Source organism: Zonotrichia albicollis, chromosome 9 (assembly GCF_047830755.1).
Source record: "Zonotrichia albicollis isolate bZonAlb1 chromosome 9, bZonAlb1.hap1, whole genome shotgun sequence".
Taxonomy (NCBI): Eukaryota; Metazoa; Chordata; class Aves; order Passeriformes; family Passerellidae; genus Zonotrichia; species Zonotrichia albicollis.
The window spans coordinates 19,385,054-19,410,250 of record NC_133827.1 but is presented as its reverse complement, the minus strand read 5'-3'; the positions used below and the strand labels follow the sequence as shown (position 1 = coordinate 19,410,250).

Sequence of the window (25,197 nt, the reverse complement as noted above, 5' to 3'; positions counted from 1 at the left end):
TGTCTCCAGCCTCCTGATTCTTTCCCTTACAAATTTAGTCAGAGTTTCCTCATCTTATTTAATGTGTTGCCATGCTTAGATGGGATGGATTCAAAGGATTTCTCCATTTGTTTTGTTAACTTGATGCTCTCCCAGTGCCATTCCCTTTTCAGGGATCTTTCTTAAGGGAACCTACTTGAACAGGAGGTGAAGAGTTGAATGGACCTCCTGCTTCTCTCCTTTGGAGTCCGTGAACATTTCTGAGTTTGATTTTGAAAGGAGCTAAGGGAAATACCACTAAAAAGGAAGGAGAGGGGCTGTGGCAAAAAAAAACAAAATAAATTTTGTGGTGCTTGGGCATATGTACTGTTGTCCATTTTACAGTTACATTCCAGGTGGTGGTAAATCTTTCATTTTAAATGGTCACATAAGAATTTCCTTAAGTTCTGGAACATGATACTGAGTGAGTACTGGCAAAGTTAATGAGGCTGGTGATAGAAAGTGATGTTGGTGATAAATGCCAGACTATGTTTGGGCTTCTCTGAGGGTGATGTGTCACTTCTAGCATTCAAGTGATGTTGTGGTTTTTGTTTTTCATCTTACAGTAGTGAGCAGTCCACTAAAGCCAAAACACAAAAGGAATTGCTGAAAACACTGCAGGAGCTGAAAGCTCACCTTCCTTCTGAGAAGAGAGTCAAAGGCAAATCCAGTGTCCTAACGACATTGAAATATGCCCTTAAAAGCATCAAACAAGTTAAAGGTAATGAAGTGTGATGCTGCCTAGATAATGCCAACCTTGCTAAGTGAAACTTTAAAAATAGGAGTTTAAACAAACATAGCCCTACAAAGAGTGCTGTACTATGGCTGAAAACTTTCCTAACCAGATATTTTCATGTTGTTCCTGTTTGTTGGTTTTGTTAACTTTTGTTCCTTTGGTAGTTGAAGCAGCTCTCTAGAGGCTTGATGTTTTAGTGCTGTTTGGTTGAGTTAGAAAATTGATTTGAAAACAATTTACAGTTTCATACTGTTTGAGCTGTCGACAGACTACAATATGTGACCATTCATATATGGGTAGATTAAGATGTGTACTTTTGTTTGAGTTACTGATTAGGAAGCTCTACCAGGGAAAATGATATATTTGGAATAGTGCCTAGATTTCCCAACTGCCAACTTCACAACTTCTGCATTTATGCCAAAAAATATTTTTGCCATTTACTGCTTCTGGGCTGGATGTTTATTGATAATCTTGATTATAAATTGTTTGTTGTTCTCATGTAGCCAATGAGGAATATTACCAGTTGTTGATGATTAATGAATCCCAACCTGCTGGTCTCAATGTATCATCTTACACAGTGGAAGAGGTGGAGACTATAACCTCAGAATACATCATGAAAAATGCGGTGAGTATGGTGCCCTGAGGCTCAGTGTGGGTTGAAAATGTTTCCTGGAGCTGGAATTCTCAGGCATGCCTCCTTCTTACATGGGAAGGGTTGGCAGCTAGGCCACAAAACTGAAGAAAGTGCCTTTTGCCCCTAAGGGGATGTGAAGAAACTCTGAGCCTTTTCAGATTTTACAAACTTGTTTCTGTTGGTTAGGTGGGAAATAAGAAGCTTGACCTCCCTGATCCCCTGAATGGTTCCTCGTGCCTGGAGGTGGTGGTGTGACAAATCTCTGTGTCCGTGTGAAACACATCATTAGGTTTCATTTCAGTGCAATTGCAAAAGTTGGAGAGTTAAATTTTTCCAAATTTTGCTCGAGGCACACAGTGAATCACTTCAGCTTATTCTTATACTAGAGGCTATTTTATGTTTCACCAGTTTTATGTTAGTGTGACTGAAGAGTGACAAAAGTATTGGAATCACTGTGTCCTTTTCTGTGAGATTTGTCTGGTCTTTGCAACTGGTACAGGCTTTCTGTGGGGTCCAGTGATGCTGTGTTCTCATAGAGATAAGAACAGCTAGAACCATCACTGGAGTTCTAGCAGTGAAATGATAACCTGAATGATTTTTTAAATTATATTTATTTCCACATTACTAGTATTTTAGGAATAAGTTATGGAGTCTTCAAAAAATAATGGCATCTAAATGTATTGGACTATCTTCAGTTTTTTTGAGCTGCAACCTCTAAAGTCTGAACTCTGTAAAACAAGAGCATGGTGGGGGATATTCCATAGCTTGAAGTAGGTGGGTTTTGTTGAACCTGTGAATAGTAAAGGCTGCCCACAAGGTGAAACAAATAGGAAGTGTAGAGTACAACTGATAAATTTAGCCAAATACCATAAACATTGTTCAAGTAATGATTATCTGTTTGTGAAAGCTGTGTTGTGCTGGCAGCTCTTCAGTTCCTGTGCAGTGTTTGTGAGTGCAGCACTCAGGGTTGTGACGCAGGGAGCTCCTCTGTGGCAGGAAGAGAAACAATACAAGTGTGTGGGACTTCTTCCCACCTGTATACTCATTATTTTTACCAAGTGGTTTAGAGCCCTTTTTTCACTTTTTGTGAACGGACTAGCTAACACAGCCCTTCAAAAACACCTGAGTTTCATACATGTAAATCATGTCTGTAACAAGCACAGGGAGAATGTGAAGTTGTATAGCTGGAAGGTCATTAATTCTTAACTTGTAAATTCATTCTGCATCACAGAACTGTAGGCAATGATAATTAGGGCTTGTAACTCAGTAAATAGTAGTGTATTATTCTTACTGCATAATTGAAAAATATTCTGTGTCTACTTAATGAGCAGATTCATTGTGTTCAATATCTGTAATAAAATTAAATTTCCTTAATTCTCATTTTGAACTTACTGATGTTTTTATATCTTAAATCTTTTTCTCAGAAATACATGCTGCACTGAAGAATCTTTCAAACAGTCTAAATAATTTGAGATTTTTATTTTTAGGATATGTTTGCTGTAGCTGTTTCTTTGATAACTGGGAAAATTTTATACATCTCTGATCAAGCTGCTTCTATTCTCCGCTGCAAGAGGGGCTATTTTAAAAATGCCAAATTTGTGGAGTTCTTGGCACCTCAGGATGTCAGTGTGTTCTATACTTCTACCACTCCCTACAGATTGCCATCATGGAACATCTGCAATAGAGCTGGTGAGTGGGCTCAGCAGCAGATACTTTTCTGACCTTCTTGCAGGCACACAAATGCAAATACTGGAACTGATTTTGAATGTCCTTCATCCTTCCCCATCACTTCCTGAGGGTATAGCACAGGGGCATTATTAGAACACCTCTGAACAGCTCTAGGTGTACAAATCTATTCTATAAATCAGCAAGTCTTGTCTGTTGGTTAAAAGTCTTCTCAATGTCATTATTTATCAGTTCTCATTCCCCTTTCAGCCAGATGATGAATGAAAACAAAGTAGGAATTCATGCTGAATGGTGATTTTACTTTTCAGTTGTACTAGCAATCAAATGAAAACAATTTTTCTTCACATTTTCTCTTCCTCGAGTGTAAAGGGGACAATACTCTGTCTCCTTCCTTTTAAAATAGATTTGAACACTGGACACCTTGGTTATGGTGTAGAAAAAAAGTATTTGAGCTGTCATCACTGACACTCACCAAGTGTAATCACAGCTCTCTTCTTCTAGCCTTAGAAAAATTATATTAGGATCATTAATGGTGAAAGATCAGGTGTCTCAGGGCACTTGATATTTGTGGTAGGATTGTTTTACTCATGTACCTGCAGCTGGTAGTAATTGAGAAATATCTGCCAACTGTTTCAACTAAATTCTTGAAATTCAAGGTCTGCTCTAAATGTTTGAAATTCCAATGCGTTGCATACTAAATCTGTGAAGTAAAGCCAGGGTGTGAACCATATTTAATCTGAAAAAACAATCAGCAGTAAACATGTGCTAAGCAATGCAAACATAAAGCAGGTCAAAAGGGACCTTGTGAGGTCTCCAGTGCAACCTGTGGCTCAAAACAGGGTCAGTGGTAAATGATATATAATCCTAATTACTTAGTTAGGCAGGAGTTTTTTTGGTTTTGCTTTCTTGAAACATTTTCTGTAGCTTTATTATGTTTGTGTACAGCTTCAAATTTTAAAAATGCAGCAAGTAGAAGTGAGCACACTCTCTCATGTATCAGTTGCCAAACAATATAATATCCAAAATATTGTACACTGGAGGCCTTTGAAATGCCAGAGCTTCCCTTGGGAATCAGTGTGTGGCTACTCTGGAAAAGGAGGGAAATAAGCTTAAAACATGAGAAGAAGTCTTCAGGAAAAAGAGAGAAGAGGGGTGCTAGAATTGTGTTTGGTGGTCAGATTTGGGGTCCTAGATAGCTACACATTTTTGATCATTGGTATAAAGTACTGTGAAAATGTTGATAAGAGTAAGCAGCTCAAACTGGAGAGCTGTTTAGATATGTTTAAGAAAAACACTTGATAAACAAAGAGCTGTGATTCACATGCCAGCCTCAGAATCTGAGTGATGTTCAGATTGAGTTGCTTGTGATGTACATTGTTTAACCAGTACATATGGAGACTTCAGGGAAAGCTTAAACTTAAGAAAAATGTATTATCTAAGAAAAAATTCTTACACTGAATATCATCATCTTCTAGTAATTTGTAACTTGTTATGAAATATGTTTAATATTTCTAGAGTCTTCCACCCAGGATTGCATGGAAGAGAAATCTTTTTTCTGTCGCATCAGGTAAGACAATATTGTAAAGCTTAGTGTTGTGTTATGAAACCAAACATTACATGAGTATTTGACTTATATAAGAACCACATGGTTTGAACATTTCATGCTTTTTCACAATGTGATTGTAAAGCAAAACATATCCACATCCTTGAGTTGATGAGCTACAGAGAAAACTGAACTGGTTTGGGGAAGTTCCATCTTGGGAGTTAATCCCTGTGAGTACTGACCTTTGTGCCATAAAGGGAGGTGGTGCAGCTCTGGAAAGCCTTTGGGTCATGGAAATAGAACTGTTCAGCACCTGCCTCAGCCTCCTTCATTCTAAAAATCCAATGGCTCAGATTTATATCAGCTTTCCCCAAGAAGACACCCCAGGGTTACTTGACTTGTCTCTTTTGTCCTCTGGTTAATAGAGGACACAATCCTTTGGTTTGCTTTTCTTCCTTCTTTTCCTGCCCCAATCACTCTTCTTTAGTTTTGGGGGTTTTTATTTATTTAGGAAAAGCTGGCAACTTAGTTCATGGTCTTTCTTGTGCACTTTGATTTCTTGATGCTTACTGCCTCTCTGGCAGCATTTCTGAAGCAAAAATAGTGGCTCCAATTATTTAATTACTTTTGGAGTAAATAAATACTTATTATTGAGGTATGAATAAACTTGAAATGAATTGGAGGTAATGCAGAGCTCCAGAGTGTTGCATTGGATGTGCTGTAGAAGTACTGCTGGTGTTACTGGAGATTTATTGTCCAATAAACACTGGTTTCAAAAGCTTTACTTTTATTTAGCTCTGCTGTTATAAACTTATTACAACTGATTCTTCTTTGTTCACTGTGTAAATGGTTGTTGTTTTCATTACTGTGTTTGCATTCTGGTTAAGCAAACACCTGTTATTAGATATTGAGTCTTCACTGCTTCTAAACTGGAATAAATATTGATTAAAAGATGACCTTTGTGTTAACTCAGGGGATATAGCAGTCTTCATAAAAAAGCCTTGTAAACTCATCCTCTGAAGGAGAACAAAGTAACTTAATGTGTTGTGTGAGCTGGTTTTCTGTCAGACTTCCATGTCATGCTGCTGTGGGTATTGTTTCATGCAGTAGAGAGAACAGCACAATCTTTATGGAATTGGTATGCAAAGGATACCATCAGAATGAGGTTCTCTTCCACCAAAAATAAAAGTCAAGCTAAGATCTTGGGTGCTATTTTAGTAGCTAACATGCAGTTCTTGTGTCATGAGGGAAATACAATGCATAAATTAAACTTGTGTTCAGTGTAAGATGAATCTGTTGAAATAATTAACTCTCTTTAATTATTAGTGCGGGGAAGGAGCGGGAAAATGAGATTTGCTATCACCCATTCCGGATGACTCCCTACCTGATCAAAGTGCAAGACCCAGAAATAGCAGAAGACCAGCTCTGCTGTGTGTTGCTTGCAGAAAAAGTCCATTCTGGTTATGAAGGTAATCCTTGAGTGCACAAAGGCTAGCTTGCTTTCCTAAAAACAATGTGTTCAAGCTTTATTAAAGTGAAAGAGAATTGTTTCTGTTCTCTGTCCTTGCTGCTTTCCTGTATGCTCTTGGCCAGAATTTTGGATTGGCAGCTTGAAGATTATGGATGCAAAACTCCCAATTGCTAATATGCTTTTATTTTTCTCTCAGCACCCAGAATTCCTCCTGACAAAAGGATTTTTACAACTACGCACACACCAACCTGTTTGTTTCAGGATGTAGATGAAAGGTAACTTAAAAATTATTTTTAAATTTACTCATGAGCAACCTATCCAATATCTTTGCAGGATTTAAGGTGTTTGTATAGGGTTAAAAATTATGCAACTACTGAAGGGTGTTTAAGCTAAGAAAAGCACATTCCCCCCTGTTTTCACTATGCATGAGAACACATTACACTGGCATTTAAGTGCCTGCTAACAACTTGTTCTTCCACTTTCCTTCCCTCTTGAGAAATTCTGGACATAAATTCAGTCAAAGAACCCATGTTCAAAAGAATTCCTGTGCTACCAAGTATTACCGGTATGAGACATTTAGGTGTGGATTTTTTGGTTTTTTAAGTTTGATTCAGCAAATATGCTGCTGTTGCTCTCTGCTGGCCCAGGTACAGCTTTTGAATACAACATTAGATCTTCTAAAAAAAAGTGTATAAAAACGATTCAAATTACACTGGCTGAAGGCTTCAAATTGCTTTGACAGTCATAAAAGCTGGTTAGAGTAAGTATTTACATTCTAAATTAGAAACAAAAATGCCACCTGTGATCTTAGTGTATATGCAAAACTTGGGAACTGAGGTCTAAATCAGGCTTTCATAGTATCGTTTAGGTTGCAAAAGACCTCTAAGATCATCAAGTCCTGTCCCTAAATGCCTCATCTGCACATTTTTAAACACCTCTGGGGATGGTGACTGCACCCCTCCTGTGGGCAGCCTGTTCCTTGACAGCCCTTTCCATGAAAAAATGTTTCCTAGTAGCCAATCTAAACCTGCCCTGAGGCCATTTCCTCTTGTCCTGTCACTTATTCCCTGGGAGAATCAACTCACCCACTTTGCTGTTGTAACTGATGGAGGGTGCTCTCCATCCCCTTGGCCAGATCATGGATAAAGACATTAAACACAATCCTGAGCCCTGGGGACTTGATTGAAAAGAGAATTCACCTATTCCTGAGTTGAAAACATTGCCTTTCTCCTTCCTTTTCCACTTTCTTTGATGTTTTCTTTGTGATGGTTTCTGATATTTTCTCTGTATATGGCACTTTGTTCTGTTTTTTTTTTTTTTTTTTCTCCTTAGCAAAGCCCAAATAAGCTGCAGTGGCAATATCTGGCTGCTGAGATTCTCCCATTTGTTTTTAAGCATTCTAAGAAGGCTAAAATTTTCTTTGGAGGTTGAGATATGGGGGGAATGTCTTCAGACAAAGTAGGAGCATAATGGACAATTTTGAGATTCTGTGGTATTTTTTGGGTGGAAATCTAGTTTCTAAAAAAATATTACATTCTTGGCAAAATCCTTAAATGCAGCAGAAGAGAGAGGGATTGGAGAAAGGAGGTTATTGTGATGTTTGACTAAGATGAAGTCCATTTTCTAACACTTCCAGTGAGGGTTGATTGCATCTTGGTCTGAAATTAGGACTTTGTGTCATTTATTTCCATTCTTGTGATTGTGTCGTTGATTTTGCTTTTAATTATTTAACTCCTGAGAGCATTGGCAGCCTGATAAATGTTTACCAAGATATGCATATGCAGTTTGTTACTCTTAAGCTCTCCAGGGTTTGGTGAAATACACAAAGCAAGCGATTCTTAAAGCAGAATCTTAATATTTGAAAATGTGCAACTGAGCACCTGCTGTTGACTGAGTGTTGTTCATAACACAACCCTGAAACCATTGCTTGACTTGCATAAAGTTAATTTCTGTAATCAGTATGTGTTCATGGGTTGGAAAAATGCATATTTGTCTGAACTCTGCGGGTCAATCTCTGCACAGAGTATGTTAAGTAAAAATAAATATTTTCTTAAAATTAAATGGATCATTCCTATATGTATTTGCCTTAATATATTTGATACTTTACAAATTTAATGGGTGTAAGTTCATAGTGGAATGATCTTTGTAAATTAATTTAAAGTAGTTTTTTGTGTCACAATAATAATATAAAGAGACTTCTTATTCGTTTTTTTTGATACTTTAAATGTCATCCTGTGAAACACAAACTAAACTTGGCAGCATCTCCTCATCAGCCATTCTTATGCCACAAGTGTATTTGCATTCATAAAATTAATTTATTAACTTAACCTCTGAATTTTTATGAGTTATTCATTATGAGGAAGCATAATGATGCCAAGATGTCATTCTCAAGTACAGCATTATATGAGCACTGAAGGGCTGGTTGAAGGGACTGCTGGAGGTCTTGGTTCTGTCCTTTTGCTTGAAATGAAACCTTGCCCAGTCCTGGCTAAGGTCAGCTGTGGCCTTGTCTCAATAATGCCTGAGAACTTCCAGAGACAGAGATGACTCAGTCTGTATGGGAAACCTCCTGTGTTGCACTGCTCTGTTAAAAACCTTTTCCTAACATCCAGCATCAGCTTTCCAGACTCCAGTCTGGGACCATTGCCTGTAGTTTTATTGTCTGGTACCATCAAGAAAATTTAACTCCATTTTTGTAACTCCTCTTTCCAGCAATGTGGGAAGTCCTGGATCATCTTTTAGTTTCCTTTTCATCAGAGCAGGCAAGGCCAGCTCAGTCTCACATTCTAGATCCCAGACTGCCATAAAGCAGGTGGCAAACAGGAGCAGTGCTGAACAAAACCTTCTTGTGGTGTCATTTGATGAAGCCCTGGCTGAAGTTGTTTGGAGTGGACTGAGATTTTAAAGTCCTCTAGCAGCACAACTTTTCTCATGTGCTTTGAACTTGGCAGCAGTTCTAAATGTCAATGTGTCAAAGTGATCTGGTTTGCTCTGAGTTCCATGCCAGCTTCTGCTCTGTTGCTTTAGTTCATCTACAAGCTTTTAAGACTGATTATTAAACTAATTGCTTTGATAACAAGGCATTAGCTGCTCTCCACTTTCCCCTCTCAGCCTCTTGGCTGGATGTTTGATGTTTTGGGGAACTGATGTAATTCCAGTGGGTTGTTGGAAGTGCAGTGTTGAAGGCATTTGCTGCATAATGCTTTGGAGTTCCTGCCTGACACAGATCTGCTGCACTGGGGCTGAGTTCTTCATTAAAGCTGTTCAGATACCTCATATCTCTTTCCCCTGGGCCTTTGGGGAAGATGTTCAGCATTTTGTGCTTACAAGAGGACTTGCTGGCATTTCTCAACTTAAGCATCACTGAGTAGTGTTCACTTAGTACATTTTTTTTCCAAAGCACATTTTCAGTGGTTACCCTTCAGAGTGGTATTTGTGAACTTTCACTCTTTATCCTTAATGCAAATGCTTGAAGTGATCAGTAAAAATTGTTTTGTCACATAAATTAGTTTTTCACGTCACTCGAAGCGGTCATGGGCAACGTGCAGGAATTCAGAACCATTGCTTTGAATTCTCTAGTTAATAAGGCTGCTCCCTTGCAGCTCCTCTGAGCTGAACTCTTCACCTGCCTGTGAGAAAGTTGTCTTGAGTGCTGGTCAGCTCCCCTGGTGCTAGTTCAGCTGTGGTAATCCTGTGATCCTTAGCCATGGCTCCCAGCCAAGGGATTGGGCTACTATTTACCTTCATGAGAGTTTTACAAGATTAAACTTCATTAATGCTCTTTTAAAATTGGGGTAAGTATTTATCCTCTAAAGTTAGGCAGCAGAGAAAAGACAGAACTGCTGTAGCAGAATCCTTGATTTGGTCTAACCACCACCCCACAAACAAACAAAGCCTCCCTTGCCCTAAGTGTATGGCTGTTGTTAACTTGGCACTGCTTTTTCACCAAATGTAAACGTAAAATTTTTCATTTTCTTCACAGGAAAAGCAGCAAAGAAAGCTGAAAATAAAAAAATTTCAAACATGAAATGTACATTTATTCTACTTGATTTTTATTATGTTTTCTTTGTCTTTCTTTCTGCAGAGCAGTACCTCTGTTGGGATACCTACCTCAGGATTTAATAGGAACACCAGTCTTGGTGCATCTTCACCCAAATGACAGACCCTTAATGCTAGCAATTCACAAAAAAAGTATGTACCCTTTTATTATGGCAGAAATACACATTTTTTTCTTGAACTTAATTAAAATGACTATAAAGACTTCAACAAGTAGTAGGAGAAAATTAATTGTGACTTTGATTTTTTTCCAGAAGTAAATACTGAATCTTTTACTGCACAACTTGATTTTTAATGCAAATGCATGAAAATGAGAAATTACTCAGTTTTGCACTTTCTAAGAAGCATACATATCTATTGTAAACAAATGGACTATAAGTTAGTATTTCATACATAAAAGTATGAAAAGAATGAAAAAAGTATAAAGAAAAGTATGAGAATGATGTGATAGAAGTGTCGTATTTTACATGGTACTCTTTCTTATTTCATGGAGAAGAAAATAAGAGCCATTCTGGCAAAGTTTGTAAAGCCACTTCTTCAGCCTTCTTTAGTTTGTTGTATTCTACAGGTGATTTTCTTGACCATAGTCCAATAAATTATGAAGATCTGCTTATTCTGGTAGCTCAGAATTTCTAAATGTATCAATGTACCCAGTATTTGTTCCCTCAAGTGACATCTTCCTCCATAAAGAGGAAGTATATTGAATGTACAGTTCATTGTAAAATCCTGAATTGTTACATGGAATTGTACAAATATTAATCTGAAATTTCTGTTTGATTCCTTCATTGCAGTTCTTCAGTATGGAGGGCAGCCTTTTGACTATTCACCCATCAGGTTTTGCACTAGGAATGGAGATTATATCACCATGGACACCAGCTGGTCCAGTTTCATCAACCCTTGGAGTCGAAAAGTTTCATTTATTATTGGCAGACACAAAGTTAGGACGTAAGTCAGGATTTTTTTTTTTCGTTTTCCCTTCCCACATAGAGATCCTTAAGATGAGGGAACTGAATAAGCATTAAATTCTGTGTAGGATATGCAGGTGGTAAATTGAAAGTGGTCTCTGTGGATGAAACACTTGCATTTGCAGTGAGCAGGTGTATGTTTGGTTTGTGCAGGGGTCCCTTAAATGAAGATGTCTTTGCTGCTCCCAACTACACCGAGGACAGGATCCTGCACCCCAGCGTTCAGGAGATCACAGAGCAGATCTACAGGCTCCTCCTGCAGGTACAGCAGGGGCTCTGCCCCTTCCCTGCCCCTTCCCTGTGCCCACATCCTGCTGGGACAGCCTCTGTCTTGCTGTCACATTGTCTGGACCTGCTCCTATCTACTGGAGCTGTTGGCTGCAATCCTGGGAATTCCTTGCACTCATCATTACCACACAAGAGTTACTGAAGTGTTTTAAAGCTCCAGTTGATATCTTCAGAATTTCCTGTACTTGTGGAGTCCTCCAGATAAACAAACAAAAGAAGACCAAAAAAACCCCCAAAAAACAAACAAACAAACAAAAAAAAAACCACCAAAAAACCCCACCCCAAAACAAAGCAAAAAAAAAAAAACAGAAAAAACCTAACCCAAAAAAACCCAGCATAAAATAAAATCGCTTTTCCTGACATGGAATTACTGGTGTCCTGAGATGGGTGTGTGTATACATACATGCATATATATATTTTTAAATGTTGTTTTAACAGCCTGTACACAACAGTGGATCCAGTGGCTATGGGAGTCTGGGTAGCAATGGTTCACATGAGCACCTGATGAGTGTGGCATCCTCCAGTGACAGCACAGGAAATAATAATGAAGACACTCATAAGGATAAACCAGTAGGTTTTTGATTTTTCTCATTCAACTATGTGGCACAAAACAAAGTGGGGATTTTTAACTTTTAGAATAATGTTTTCAAATTAGAAATATGAGAAAGGATAAAGAAAATGCTGTCTTTCTTTTTTTGTTTAATACAGAAAAACCCTTTTGTCTGAGGGAATAAGCATTTCTGGTGTAAATGAAGCCTCAGGGTACTGAAGAACAGTGATAGACATGAAAGTCAAGTGTTATAAAGAATTTAAACCTTCACAGTGTGTTCACTTAATCTAATGTCTGATGCATGTTATATGCTGTGTTTCTTGGAAAACCAGCCAGATATGTGAAAGCAGTTTCTTTTAGGAGGGGAAAGTCGGTAATTACTGTTTTCTCAAATGAAAGTAAGAAGATTAAATGCAGTAATACCTGCAGAACCAAGGGATAGCTCAACCCTGATCACTTTTAATGTTGCAAAAATACAGTATTTATATAGAATGAAATAAATTGAATAGAATAAAACCATTTTCTAGTTTGTGCTTAGAACTTTACTTTGTGTTTAATTCTGAAAGCCAAAAATTTTCCTTGATAAGTTGTATTGCTTGTAGGCTAATTCTCCCAAATCTGATTTGTGCTTCTGTGATCAGACTCTGCAGACTCCTGCTCTTGCCAAGGTGGTCACTTTCCTGGCTTTCAATTCTTAAACACTGGTGGAGTAAGCAGATGAAGTCTCAGGATTTGTTATTTAACAGGGAAATAGATGCCTGGCATTCCCTCTCTATTTCCACAGACAGTGAAGGCTGTTAGAGTTCAGTTCTGTAACATCCTGTCAGTGCTTGGTTAGACTTCTGGGCTTTTATACCAAGTGATGGGTTTGGGTTTTTCCTGAAGTCATCTTTGTAATGGATATTTTATATTTTCCTATCCAAATTATTGAAACAGATTAAAAGAAATACAGACTAATTGTTTGCAGGAAACATACTTTAAATTTCTTCTCTTCCCAACTCCAGATTTCTGCAGCTGCACAGTAAAATTGTATATATACATATTTCTCTTGTGATCAAAGTAATTGCAAGATAGAGATTAACAGAGGTTAGATTTAGTCTACTGAGGAATCACTGTGCATAATGTTTTCTGTCAAAATTTGGAAATAACTGTTCTTCCCAAACTGCTTTCAGGAGGTTTGTCAGTATGCCCGTAAGGTCAAGAATAAAGGACAGCATATTTTCACTGACAGTAAAGCAAAACTGGACTACAAGAAAGAGTCTCTGGCTGGTAAGACATGAGCAGTCTCCTGTGCTGGTGCCTTGGATAATATGGCAGCAGGACTTTTTTCTAGTTGAGCTCTTTATTCAATGCATAAAGACAGCATTTTATCAATTCAGATTTTATTGTCCTGTGTCTCACTACTGTGCCCAGGAAAATCCTGTGTTTGGCTATATTGAATCAATAGTGGTGTAACACAGTTAAGGCATGGCCTAAAGCTGTTGTCTTGAAATAATTTAAGTGAGCGCCAGAGTTGTCCTCATCCTGAGTGGGTTTCAGCCCTAATTATTTATATTTTCTTACAGCCATAGTGTCTATTCTCTTTGGATCCATATGCAATCTAATTAAACTTTATAACTCCAAGCACCCATAAGGACAGGAAAATGTTTCCATAGTATTCATTTATTGGTGCGTTACAGTGGTTAATTTGTGAGCTGCTAAACATGTAGAACTGAAAAACCTTTACTACTGTTGCTTTTAGGGGAGTTTGTAAGGATTTAATGTCTTATTGCATAATAGCAGTATCTCTTTCCACAGAAAAACAGAATACTGCTGGTGGCCAGGTGAAAGGTGCAGGGGGAAAGGATACTGCAGGAACAGTTGCTCCAAAAAATGTGACTACTGAAGAGTTGGCTTGGAAAGAACAACCTGTGTATTCCTATCAGCAGATCAGCTGTTTGGACAGTGTCATCAGGTGAGTAACCTGTGAGTAAATTACTCTTGACCTCTGGACACAGGACTAGAATGTCTAATATTGCTAAATCTTTGTATTTTAGGTACTTGGAGAGTTGTAATGTGCCTGGTACAGCAAAAAGAAAATGTGAGCCTTCAACTAGTGTTGCATCACTGAGTTCTGGAGTTCATGAGCCAAAAGCAGCTGATAATTCTATCCAGCCTTTGGGAGGTAACTCTACATCACAGCTTTCTCATAGCTGAGTTGTGCTGGCAGGCAATTGGATGCTACTTCTTTGCAGAATAATGACAAGTGAATCTTAGGCATGACCTCATAGCTTCTTTCTCTGGGTTTGATGGTGGTGATTTAACTTTTAGCATTAATATAATTCCTTACAATTAAAATACTTAGCAGTTGATGCATATCATATGCATATCTGAATTGTAGATGCAATAAACTTAATTTGTACTGTGCAAAATACAGTAGGATTTTGAGGTTCAGGACTTGAATCATTATCAAATGTAGGAAGTTTATTTCACAGTTAGGACTTGTAAGAATAATCAGCTGAAGAACCTAGCAGCTAATTAATTGCAACAAAAATACACATCTTAGTTTTCTGCTTAAAAAAAAGGAACAAGAGAAGGTAAAATGCAGCATTGGACTGTTCTGTGTTTTGTAAGATGTTAGAACCCAGTGTTCATCCATGAAGACAAAAAGCTGGGGATTACTGAGGCAAGCTGTCTGAAAAGTCTGCTGCAGACAGAAACATTCAGTTCATTTTTTAGGCCTCAGATGTAGTATTTACACAGTCCCTTGTCTGGATGGGGAGCTGAGTGAAGATTTGTAACTGGTTAATCCAAGGACTGTGAGATTGGTGAAGAGCTGCATGCAAATGAGAGATTGGCTCATTCTACCTTGTCATTATCTGAGGCTGAAGGGACAGTGTCCAGTGGAGTTTCTCAAAAATTGGTTGTGGGAATGATCTTGGCTATTTGATGAGCTTCAAAAAGAAGTACTAATGCAGCTTTTAGAATCAAATTAGAAGGTATCAGTAGACCAGGAACAAAGAGTCCTCCAGCAGGGATTGAAATGCTGTAATTTGGAGTCTCTGTGGTTCTGGTGGGCAGGAGATGATGTGGGTCACCAGCTCTTTGCTGCACTGATGACTGAAGTCACCAGTCAGGAAAAACGCAAACTTTAGATCTTAAATATGTGTTATGGAAGTATTCCTATGAGAGCAGGAATGTTTTAATGCTGTTTTGTGAGGCACTACTCTGACCTCTGCTGGATTACTGCGTGTAGCTTTCAGGGGAGAGAATTTTAAATAGCTGCATGCTCAAAACAAAGCTCTTACAGTAACCAGCTAATGAAAGAAATCAGTGTACAACACTGTGGGACCTGGGGCAACTTATTCTTGGGCTGGGAGAGGCTAGAAAATTTCTTCCAGAATTGTGCCATGAAAGAAGAGTGAAAGACCAGAAAAAGAGCAAAATATCCCTTATTTGAAAGGTTTGGTTTGGCTGTATATGGGCTTAGAGGATTGCATTTGTTGCTCCACAGTCATTCTATTCCTGGAATGTATAAAGTAAAAAGTTCACTTTTTTGTCTTGTCAAGCACACTTTGGCCTTTACTGCTTTGCAGCCCTAGCAGCATGTAACTTGAATTTGCTCTTGTTTATGTTCAGTAAGCTGTAGCTTTATTTCTTTTAACAGATCCTGCTGTGCTGAAGGCATCTGGTAAATCGAGTGGTCCCCCAGTGGTTGGTGCTCACTTAACATCTTTGGCTTTACCTGGCAAGCCTGAAAGTGTTGTGTCCCTCACCAGTCAGTGCAGCTACAGCAGCACCATTGTTCATGTTGGAGACAAAAAAACACAACCTGAATTAGGTAGGATTTTGCTAATATTTTTTTTCTTCAAGATGGAAAGTACTAGCAAGTTCAAATTTCAGACATGTGAACAGCTGATGTCTGCTCATGACTTATATTTTCTTCCAGCCAAAGTGCCTTTAGGAAATGGAATAAATCAGGATGGAATGTGTAATCTTAAACTTGCAGCAAAATTATTACAGAATTGTAATACCTTAAAAATGCATGTACAGGGTTTTCTTTGCTTCATCTTGAGTATTTTGCCTTCTTTTCTTGTAGAAATGATAGAAGATGGTCCAAGTGGAGCAGAAATCATAGATGGCCAACTTCTTGCCCCTCCATCCAGCTCTGCCCACATAAATCAAGAGAAGGAGCCATTTAAAAAACTGGGACTTACAAAGGAAGTGCTTGCAGTGCATACACAAAAAGAGGAGCAGAGCTTCTTGAACAAATTCAAAGAAATAAAGAGATTCAATATTTTTCAATCACACTGCAATTACTACTTACAAGATAAGCCAAAAGGACGGCCTGCTGAACGTGGTATGGCAATAGTTTTCACCATAAAACTTGTATTTATATAGAAAATAGATCCTGTTGGGAGAGCATTTCTATTTTTAGTGGTTTTGTGGGGCCAGTGTGAACAGTGACAGTTGCATGCTATTTTCAAAACCTGCAGAAAAATGTTCTGACAAATCTTGCTCAAACATTAAAGTGGAATATTGCTTTTAGTGTCACAATGGACATTTTAGTAACTAATATTTTGATTTTTGTCTGTTCTCTATACCATTACTGTCATGCATCTACTCTCAAGGGACAAAAAAACCTTCTTTAGAATGTTTGCTTTACTGTATCTGTGCTTGTATTCCCGTGCTTTTCTTTCCCTTCTGTCTTGCCATCTGTGTTTTGTTCAGATTTGTGGTTTTGTTTTGTTTTCAGCTCCTTTGTTTTCCAGTTTTCCCCATTCCACTGTTGTGTTATTGGTGAGACAATCCGATAATTGTTGCCTTTAAGGTAATAATATGATCAGCAGGATGGAAATGGCAGAGACTAGCAGTAGTGGTGAGATTGTTTTGTTTATTAGGCCTGGGAGCTCTGAATGGCATTTTCAGAAGTGCTTGATATGATCTTTGTTCTCATTTGGGTAGTGATTTGACTTGGAACAGGAGTCAGACACTGCTAAGCATTTTTTCAGATTTTTATCTTAATTTTTTAATTTAAATAGTTATATAGGTCTTGTAGAGCTGCATTCTTATAACCTTTCCTACACCTTTTCCTTTTGCAGGTGGCCGTGGACAGAGAAACGCCACGTCAGGAGCGGATCAGCCGTGGAAGAAGAGCGGGAAGAACAGAAAATCCAAGCGCATCAAACCGCAGGAATCCTCAGACAGCACAACTTCTGGGGCTAAATTCCCTCACCGCTTCCCCCTGCAAGGGTTAAACGCCACAGCCTGGTCACCATCAGAGACGTCCCAGGCCAGCTACTCAGCAGTGTCCTTCCCCACTGTCATGCCTGCCTATTCCCTTCCCGTTTTCCCAGCAGCAGGGACGGTGCCGCCGGCTCCTGAAACGTCACTCTCTGGTTTCAGTCACTTGCCAGACTCTGCAAACACTTGTCCTGTGGGGCCATCGCAGTTCTCTGCACCCTTCATGACCCCTGTGGTGGCTCTGGTGCTCCCCAACTACGTGTACCCAGAGATGAACAATAACTTACCTCAAACGCTTTACTCCGGCCAGCCCAACTTCCCTGGCCATGCCCCCTTCTCCTCGCAGCCCGTGTTCCCAGCACAGCCCCCCTTTGCCACAGGCAGCCCCTTCCCACAGCAAGCGTTTTTCCCAGCACAGCCATTCCAGTACAACCCCCCGGCAGAGCCTGAGAGGGCTCCTGAGCCCCGCCAGGACCTGTCCCGTTCCTGCACTCCGCAGTCGCCGCCTCCTCAGGACCAGGCTTCACCCCCGCTCTTCCAGTCCAGGTGCAGCTCTCCCCTGAACCTCCTGCAGCTGGAGGAAACCACAAAAACTGCAGAGAGCGGGGCTGCAGCAGGGTTACACGGAGCTCTGGCTGAGGAGGGGGCCATGGGCAACATCAGCACAGCAGACAACGGCAGCGGGAAGGAATCCTTACCTGTGAGTCTGGGTCACTCCCTTCTCCTGCCTCTGATCCTCATTTCCAGTCCTTTCCCTTCCAGGGCAACTTGGTAACAATGGGCAGAAATTATATAATGCTTGGAGCATTACAATTCTAGTTGATAAATTCAGACTCGAGCAAACCGAACAAAACATGAAGTCCACACATTAAAATAGCCTCAACCTTTAAAAACTAAATCTGCCTCAGCATTCTTCTAAAGTTGCACTAGGAAGCTTGGAAATATACCCTGAAAGAGTTTTGTTCCGTTTCATTCAAGAAAATAAGGATATGGATAAGCTCATTGAAGACCACTGAAATAAACTAGCACTTTATTTTTAGCAAGAATTTTTGTGCTAGTGAATTTGTGTGCATGGGAAGAACAATCTGTAAGTGGTCTGAAAGAAGATGATTTAAATTAAAACCACATCTGTGTTTGCAAACAAGCAACCAAAGTAAATGAAGAATTCATCATTTCTTGCAGACCATAACTTCATTTTTGTTTTGTTTGTTGCACTAAAACTGTGCTGAGCTATTTGGTAACTTCAAGGGTCTTTTTATTTTGTGGCTCATTTCAGTTTGATAAATCAGTCTAACAAATAAATTGAGCTGGAGTGATATGTCTGTAAAGGTTTCCATGGTAGAAATATGTAAACTATCATTTGTGTTTTTCTAAAGGCACCATGGAGTATCATTATAAATGCTGATGGGATGGAGCAGCATCCTATTTTTTTTTTTTGGCTGCCTCCTTCCATTATTCAGGAATGTGTTCAGGGTAAAGTCAGTTCTTTCCATTATTACATGTTTTGCTAAGTTCTGTCAGCCTTAATTGCTGATACTGAATCTTGAAACTGATTTGCAGGCAAGTTTTGATTTGGTTAAAAATTAGTGTAAGTGAACAGGAAATACATTTCTTACATTCTTATGAAACTATATTATTAATTTTATGAAGAGAAATTTAGTTGGTCTTACTGAAGGACCCCCTGTCTGCCTGTCAGACCATTCATTATTCCTTGGCATATGTTATTGGTCTTTGAATAATCATGTCAACATTAGAATATGAAGTGAAATGGATTTATTACTAATCATTCACGTAATTAGTAATACAGCTATTACATTTAGTAATAAATGGATTAATAAATGAAGCCTGTCTCATATGCCCTTCTTATACCAGATCCCATCCTCTCTGTCTCCTCTAGTTTTGAATGTAGGATTTTTTTTTCCCAAGAGAAATGTTGAGCTAATTTTGTAAGATGGTCTTGGGTTAAAGTACATGGTGATATGTAAGTACAGAAAAGTGCTGACAACTTTGTAACCTTTTATTTAAATGGACACTGTGAAACTATGAACTGTTTATTAGCTTGAAGCATAATTTCTGAGAATTTATTAGTAACAAATAGCTTCGATTTTTGGTGTTTGGGTTTTTTAATTTCATATTTTCTCCTTATCACTAGGCTGAATCTCCAATGGACGCTCAGAACAGCGATGAGCTCTCCATGTCCAGTGTCCTGCTTGACATTTTGCTGCAGGAGGATGCCTGCTCAGGCACTGGCTCAGCCTCCTCAGGGAGCGGGGTGTCTGCAGCTGCCGAGTCCCTGGGCTCTGGCTCCAATGGCTGTGGCATGTCAGGGAGCAGAACAGGTAAAACTCAGGCAGCCCCAGCCCTCCTGGCATTGCAAACACTGTGAACAGCAAGTGAAAAGCTTTATCTTTACTCCTGTTGCATAGTTTATTCTTGGTTTCTTTCTTACTGCATTGTATAAATGTTTTTCTGTTGTGCTTGATTTACAGAACACAACCTTTTCTAAGTGTGTGTAAAACAGGCATTATGCAGGTATAAAGGAATAATAAAAAGACCATATTCCTTCATGTTAATTTAAAACTTTAATTTAAAAGTGAGCTAATTATTCTGTTGAAAATTACTGGAGATTTTATTTAAGAATTTGAGTTTTTAGAAGATTAATGCAGTTACTCAAGAGTGGAAATACCCTCTGTTTAAAAAAAAAGAACTAGAATAGTGGTTATATTTACACATTCAGTTCTCTTTAATCTTCTCTACAGTCAAAAACATTCAGATAATCCATGTATTGGCCAGTTTATAATGAAATGCTGAATCTCTGTTTACAGGTAGCAGTGAAACCAGTCACACCAGCAAATACTTTGGCAGCATTGATTCCTCAGAGAATCACCATAAAACCAAAATGAAGACAGAAATGGAGGAAAGTGAGCACTTCATCAAGTATGTGCTCCAGGATCCCATCTGGCTGCTGATGGCCAACACAGATGACACAGTGATGATGACTTACCAGATCCCCTCCAGGTAATGCCACAGCCCCTCACACATCCTGGGGTCAGGGACAGCAGAATGTTCAGGAGGAAAGATGTATAAGAATCTCTATCTCTGCAGAAATAAACTGGTTTTCGTATTTAGCTCAGTGCCAAGAAAAATTCTTGCTTCCTTTATGTGTTTTGTACACTACACAAGAACTTCTCAAGAAGGAGGAATAGTTTAATTAGGTTTAGCTGTATTTTTAGGTCAATTTCCTGAGTTGAAATGAGCTGTGTGTATTTTTTGGAAGCTGTTCCATGGTTAGTGATTTGTTCCTGCTTGCCCAGAAGCCCCTGGTGAATGTGCTGAGATCTGGGCATGGTCTGGCTGGAAGATCTCCAGTCCTTGGCTCTTGTCCTTGAGGTGCCACATTCACTGCAATGCTGCTCTTGGGTTTGTGGATTTTTTTCTGGGTTGTTAACTTCCACGTGTTCATTCTGCTCCATAAATTAGGACAAGGAAGTAGAAGGTAAAAATCACAAGGCTTCTCATCAAATAAACTTATTTTAAAATATAAAAAACTCAGTACTTCAGTAGCAAAGAGCAGATACAGGGGAAGAAGGGGTGACAAGTCTGGATTATTTTTTTCAACCTACTTGTTTATATTTCTTGGGAGCAGTGAGTGGTGTTCTGAGAAGTTTCAGTAAGGACAAGCCTTTGAAAGGGCAGGTAAACAAGCTTTCAAAATACAGAAGCACAGGCATGATGGGGAAAGTAAAGAATACATTGTAAGAACTTTAGTGGGGTTTTTTCCCTAGTTTTAAAAATACTTTGACATTTCTCAGTTTTTATAGTCTGAAGTGTGGACAGCCACAGGTGGGAATTCCAGTAGCCCATAAAAGCAGCAAAGCCTGCCAAAGAGCAGGAAATTTTGGTAAGAAGAATGAAGCTTATTGTCAGAGTGTGGTGCCCAAGATGTGAAGTGTAAATCCAACCTGCTCTTAGCTATCCTGTAAAGAAAAGAAATTATTTTGGGTTTCTTGGAGCTTGCTTTCTTTGGTTTTCTTTTATAGAGGGATACAGCTCGTAAATGTTGCTGTGGGATGGGTTTTTGTAGGTTTGGATGGAGATAGGGCATTTGGAGGGAGAGGGAATTTTGGCTGCTGAAACAGAGCTGCTTTCTGAAGTTTAATTCATTCTTGGTGACCTTCTTAAACACATCTTACCCCTTGTGCTTTATCTGCTGTGCATTGAGGGTCTGCTCTGGGCTCTCCACCCACCGGAGGGGCCTTGGCCCTGCAGCAGCACAGAGGGAAACTGGAGCTGTGCTGGTTTCACTGGTGCTGCTGCCTGAATTGCTCTAGGAAAACTGTTCCCACTGATGGGATTTGAAAAGACAGTGAGGCAGCAGAGATGTCTGCAAATGCAGAGAGCAGCTGGAGTAATCACATTTCATTTTCTTCCCATATAACGTTTCTAAGCATAACGTTCTGGAACAAAAATAGTCTTTAAAAATGTTAGTATTTGACTGTGTGACCTCACATAGGCATGAAGCCCAGAAACTGATGAAGCTCAATTTCTAAATGTATTTTATTTTAGGGATTTGGAAACAGTTTTAAAGGAAGATAAGCAGAAATTAAAGCAAATGCAGAAACTACAGCCAAAATTTACAGAAGAACAAAAAAGAGAGCTTATTGAAGTTCATCCATGGATCCAGCAAGGTGGACTGCCAAAAACTGTTGCTAATTCTGTAAGTTTAGTGGGTTAATTACTTTTGCATGTATAATAGTGCTCAAATTATTAGCTGCCTATGTTAGACTCTTCCTTTCCTGTTGCTATGAAAGCTTGGTCAATTATGCATAGACAAAAAAGAAATTTAAACTTCCATGCAGTGGTTTCTAGCTTGATTCGATTTAGCATAAATCTCCTTTCCAATGGAGGAAATTAAAGTACTGGTGAATACAGTACAAGAAATTTCCTTCCTCTTTCTGAATTTCCATGTCTGTGTTTGAAATGCTTTAGCAACACAGCAGAAACTTCACTACATAAAAATATACTGATCCTTTTTTCTATCAGACCTCAATCAGGATTATGATTCCTTTAAGTAGTTTAATGGCTTGAAAGGGAAAAAAAACTCCAAAAGAACAAAGCATCCATGCAATTTTATTTGTTGTCTGTGTATTTTGCTTTTTCAGACACAAATACCTGATTGCATTTTCTTTTCCCCAAGCTTTCTATCACTTGTGGCTTTTTTTGCACAAAAGTTGTCAAACAGAGAGGCTCTGTTTGCACATGAGTGTTTCAAAAGTCAGTGTGAGGGAATTGCAGTGGAATCCTAATTGAGGTGTTAATGTCTCTGCAGCACCTACCTTGTGGCACAGCTGCTTCCAGTTGTGTTCTCAAGCATTTGCATTGATTTATTGCACTTTATAAAACCCTGGTGTGTGGAAAAGTTGTGGAGTAAAATACATCTGGTGGCTGCAACAGATGAAAAAGTTCTCTTGGCATCAAGGATTGCATGCAGGTGGACTGGTGCTTGGAAAAGCTTCTTTAGTTTTGCTTATGAATGCTTCTATTCTTTTTTCTTTTTAGGAATGTATTTTTTGTGAGGACAATATACAGAGCAATTTTTATACTTCATATGATGAAGAAATCCATGAAATGGACCTTAATGAAATGATTGAAGATAGTGGAGACAACAACTTGGTTTCCCTGAATCAAGTCAGTGAAGAACAAACATAGCCTTTGAGCCTGTTGTTTTGAAAATTGCTTCAAAACGACAGTGAAGGATCCACAGAGGTTTTAATCTTTTTATCCAGCTGGATGAATGCAGTTCAAAAAAGCAAATGTGTTTTTCTTGCTCTAGAAGAGTCATTTGTGAATGAATCTCTTTTTAAATGGTGGCAATCTCTTCCCAGTAAGGACATTGTTGAAGATGGTATAGCTTTTCTTTAAAAGACTCATTTTGCACTTACATGCCTCAAGTATTTCTTTATAAACTATAGAAACTGTCATTGATGCCTACTGTTTTTGTAGAGTGGGTTAAGAAGTGCTGCAAATCTCCTCAGTACATACGGTTCTTCAAATCTCCTTTTGGTGATGGTTCAGCATTATCAGTTGTTGAGCAGTTCTGCTTAGTGGCTCTTTAGCATTGTTCTTAATATTTGAAGTGGTCCAGCATAGTACAAGAAATAACCTTCAAGGAAATCAATTCACACTTGCCCTTCTCATAGCAGTTGATCCCATCCTCTTTGTTTGTCTCCTCTAGTTTTGAATGTAGGAACTTCTTTTGTCTAAAAGGAATGTTGAGCTGATTTTCTATGATGGTCTGGTATTAAAGTTCATGTTGATGTCTAAGTACAGAGGACTGCAGACAACTTTGTAGCCTTTTATGTAAATGGACACTGCAAAACTATGAACTGTTATTACCTTGAAGCATAATTTCTGAGAAATTTCTACTCAAGAAATCCTTATGCTTAAAGATTTAAAAAACTTAAGACCACAGAGGATGGGTGGCCAGGCTCCAGTGGCTGTTAGACAGACCTCGGGGTAACTCTCACCTTTCCTGCTGACTTGTTCTGTCAGGAGGTTGGCCATCAGTTCTTCCAGTGTGGCTAAACAAACATCAAATCTGTATGTGGCAAGAGAGAATTAGATGTGTCTTGTCATTTGAAGATAGTTCTTATAAAAAAGAAGTGATTTTGAGAATAGTGTTGACCGACTCTATTTGATTTCCATAATCTCAAATTTAGAGTGGCTGGAATCCTTTGCTGTCAAAGATTTCATTTTAATGCCTCTGAGATTGTATTGACTTGAATGTGTGTTCTTTATGTTCCTGTGCTCTTTATGTCTGTTGGATGTGGGAAGAGAACATGAGAGAAAACTGTTGATGTGTTGGTTAGTTAAAGGACTGATTTAGTCCTTTAAAGCAGTTTAGTTGCTGTATTGCCAGATGTCAGCTGTAAGTCTTGGGGTGGAAAATGACGAAAGTTAATTCAATTAACTTCAATATGTTTGTCTTAAAATACTTTTCATGGGAAGCATTTCCTTTTTTAGTAGGATAACATTTCTATTCACTGAAATGTAAGGTTATTTTCATTCTATACAAATATTTCTCTTTCTGTACAGGGAGGATGTGAAGTTACATCTGGCACCAAAAACATGCAAAAGTGACTGGTATTGGCTTAGCATAAGAAATAATTTGTTTCAAGTAATTAGTTATTAATTGGAAAATTTGCACTGGAGACAGGTTCTGCAGGTAGCAAAGTGTGTCAGCTTGTGAAACAAGCAGCATCACAATTTTAAAGAATTGAGTAAGTATTTAAATGTAGTGTGAAGCACTGCCCAGCAGGATCTGATGCCTGTCTTTAACAGCTCAGCAAGGTCAAACGTAAATATTTGTAAATACAAAGTGAATGAGAAATTTTCCAGTGTTGGTGTTCACGTCCGATGTATTAAATGTTTTAATCATCAATGGAACAGTGCAGCTATACCAGCATAGTAAATATATTTCATTTTTACATGGAGACACAAACATGGACCAGGGTTTGGGAAAAATGAAAGCTTTATATAAAAGGAGTGCATCATCATTATACAAATAATTTTCAAAGACTTCTCAACCACTTTGAACTTCTTTGCTTTAGCATGGTTTCTTTTTTCCCCATGACTTTTTTTATTTATCCTCATTTCTTTTATTATTTTTTTCAATGACCATCTTGTAACCATAACTTAGTGAAAGGAAGAGAAAAGTATATTTAGAGCATTTTGTGGATGTGCTTACTTATGGACTTAATCTTGCATCCTTAAAGTGTTTGCATTTACAGGGTGGTATTAAAATATTTTCCTGTAACTTTAAATCTACATGCCTCCATTTATAGATAAGATTCTGAAGCTGTAATTTTTCCAAACTGTTGTAAGATGATTTATTTGTGATGACACTTTGTCAACATGTCAACAATGTTTTCTGTACACTGTGCAATATATTTTGGTTTTGCCACTTGTGACTAATTTTTATGACTTTGCTTTTTAGAAAACTGGTAAATAAAACAGATATATTTTTA

At 38.5% G+C, this 25,197-nt stretch overlaps 1 protein-coding gene across 13 annotated transcripts in view; it reads left to right on the top strand.

The window, feature by feature from the left end:
* Nucleotides 1-25,197, top strand: part of PER2 (period circadian regulator 2) — a 48,921-nt gene extending 23,724 nt beyond the window's left edge. For all 13 annotated transcript variants that reach the window (XM_074546795.1, XM_014268871.3, XM_074546794.1 and 10 more), the window contains 20 exons: nt 585-739; nt 1,258-1,379; nt 2,876-3,077; nt 4,590-4,641; nt 5,944-6,086; nt 6,285-6,363; nt 10,173-10,279; nt 10,936-11,089; nt 11,263-11,371; nt 11,836-11,967; nt 13,120-13,216; nt 13,745-13,901; nt 13,984-14,111; nt 15,594-15,767; nt 16,026-16,286; nt 17,029-17,870; nt 19,323-19,509; nt 19,996-20,188; nt 21,737-21,887; nt 22,730-25,197. In XM_074546795.1, the coding sequence (XP_074402896.1) occupies nt 585-739; nt 1,258-1,379; nt 2,876-3,077; nt 4,590-4,641; nt 5,944-6,086; nt 6,285-6,363; nt 10,173-10,279; nt 10,936-11,089; nt 11,263-11,371; nt 11,836-11,967; nt 13,120-13,216; nt 13,745-13,901; nt 13,984-14,111; nt 15,594-15,767; nt 16,026-16,286; nt 17,029-17,870; nt 19,323-19,509; nt 19,996-20,188; nt 21,737-21,887; nt 22,730-22,879 (3,595 nt within the window). In that variant the 3' untranslated portion in view covers nt 22,880-25,197. The remainder of the gene's footprint in view (nt 1-584; nt 740-1,257; nt 1,380-2,875; nt 3,078-4,589; nt 4,642-5,943; nt 6,087-6,284; nt 6,364-10,172; nt 10,280-10,935; nt 11,090-11,262; nt 11,372-11,835; nt 11,968-13,119; nt 13,217-13,744; nt 13,902-13,983; nt 14,112-15,593; nt 15,768-16,025; nt 16,287-17,028; nt 17,871-19,322; nt 19,510-19,995; nt 20,189-21,736; nt 21,888-22,729) is intronic.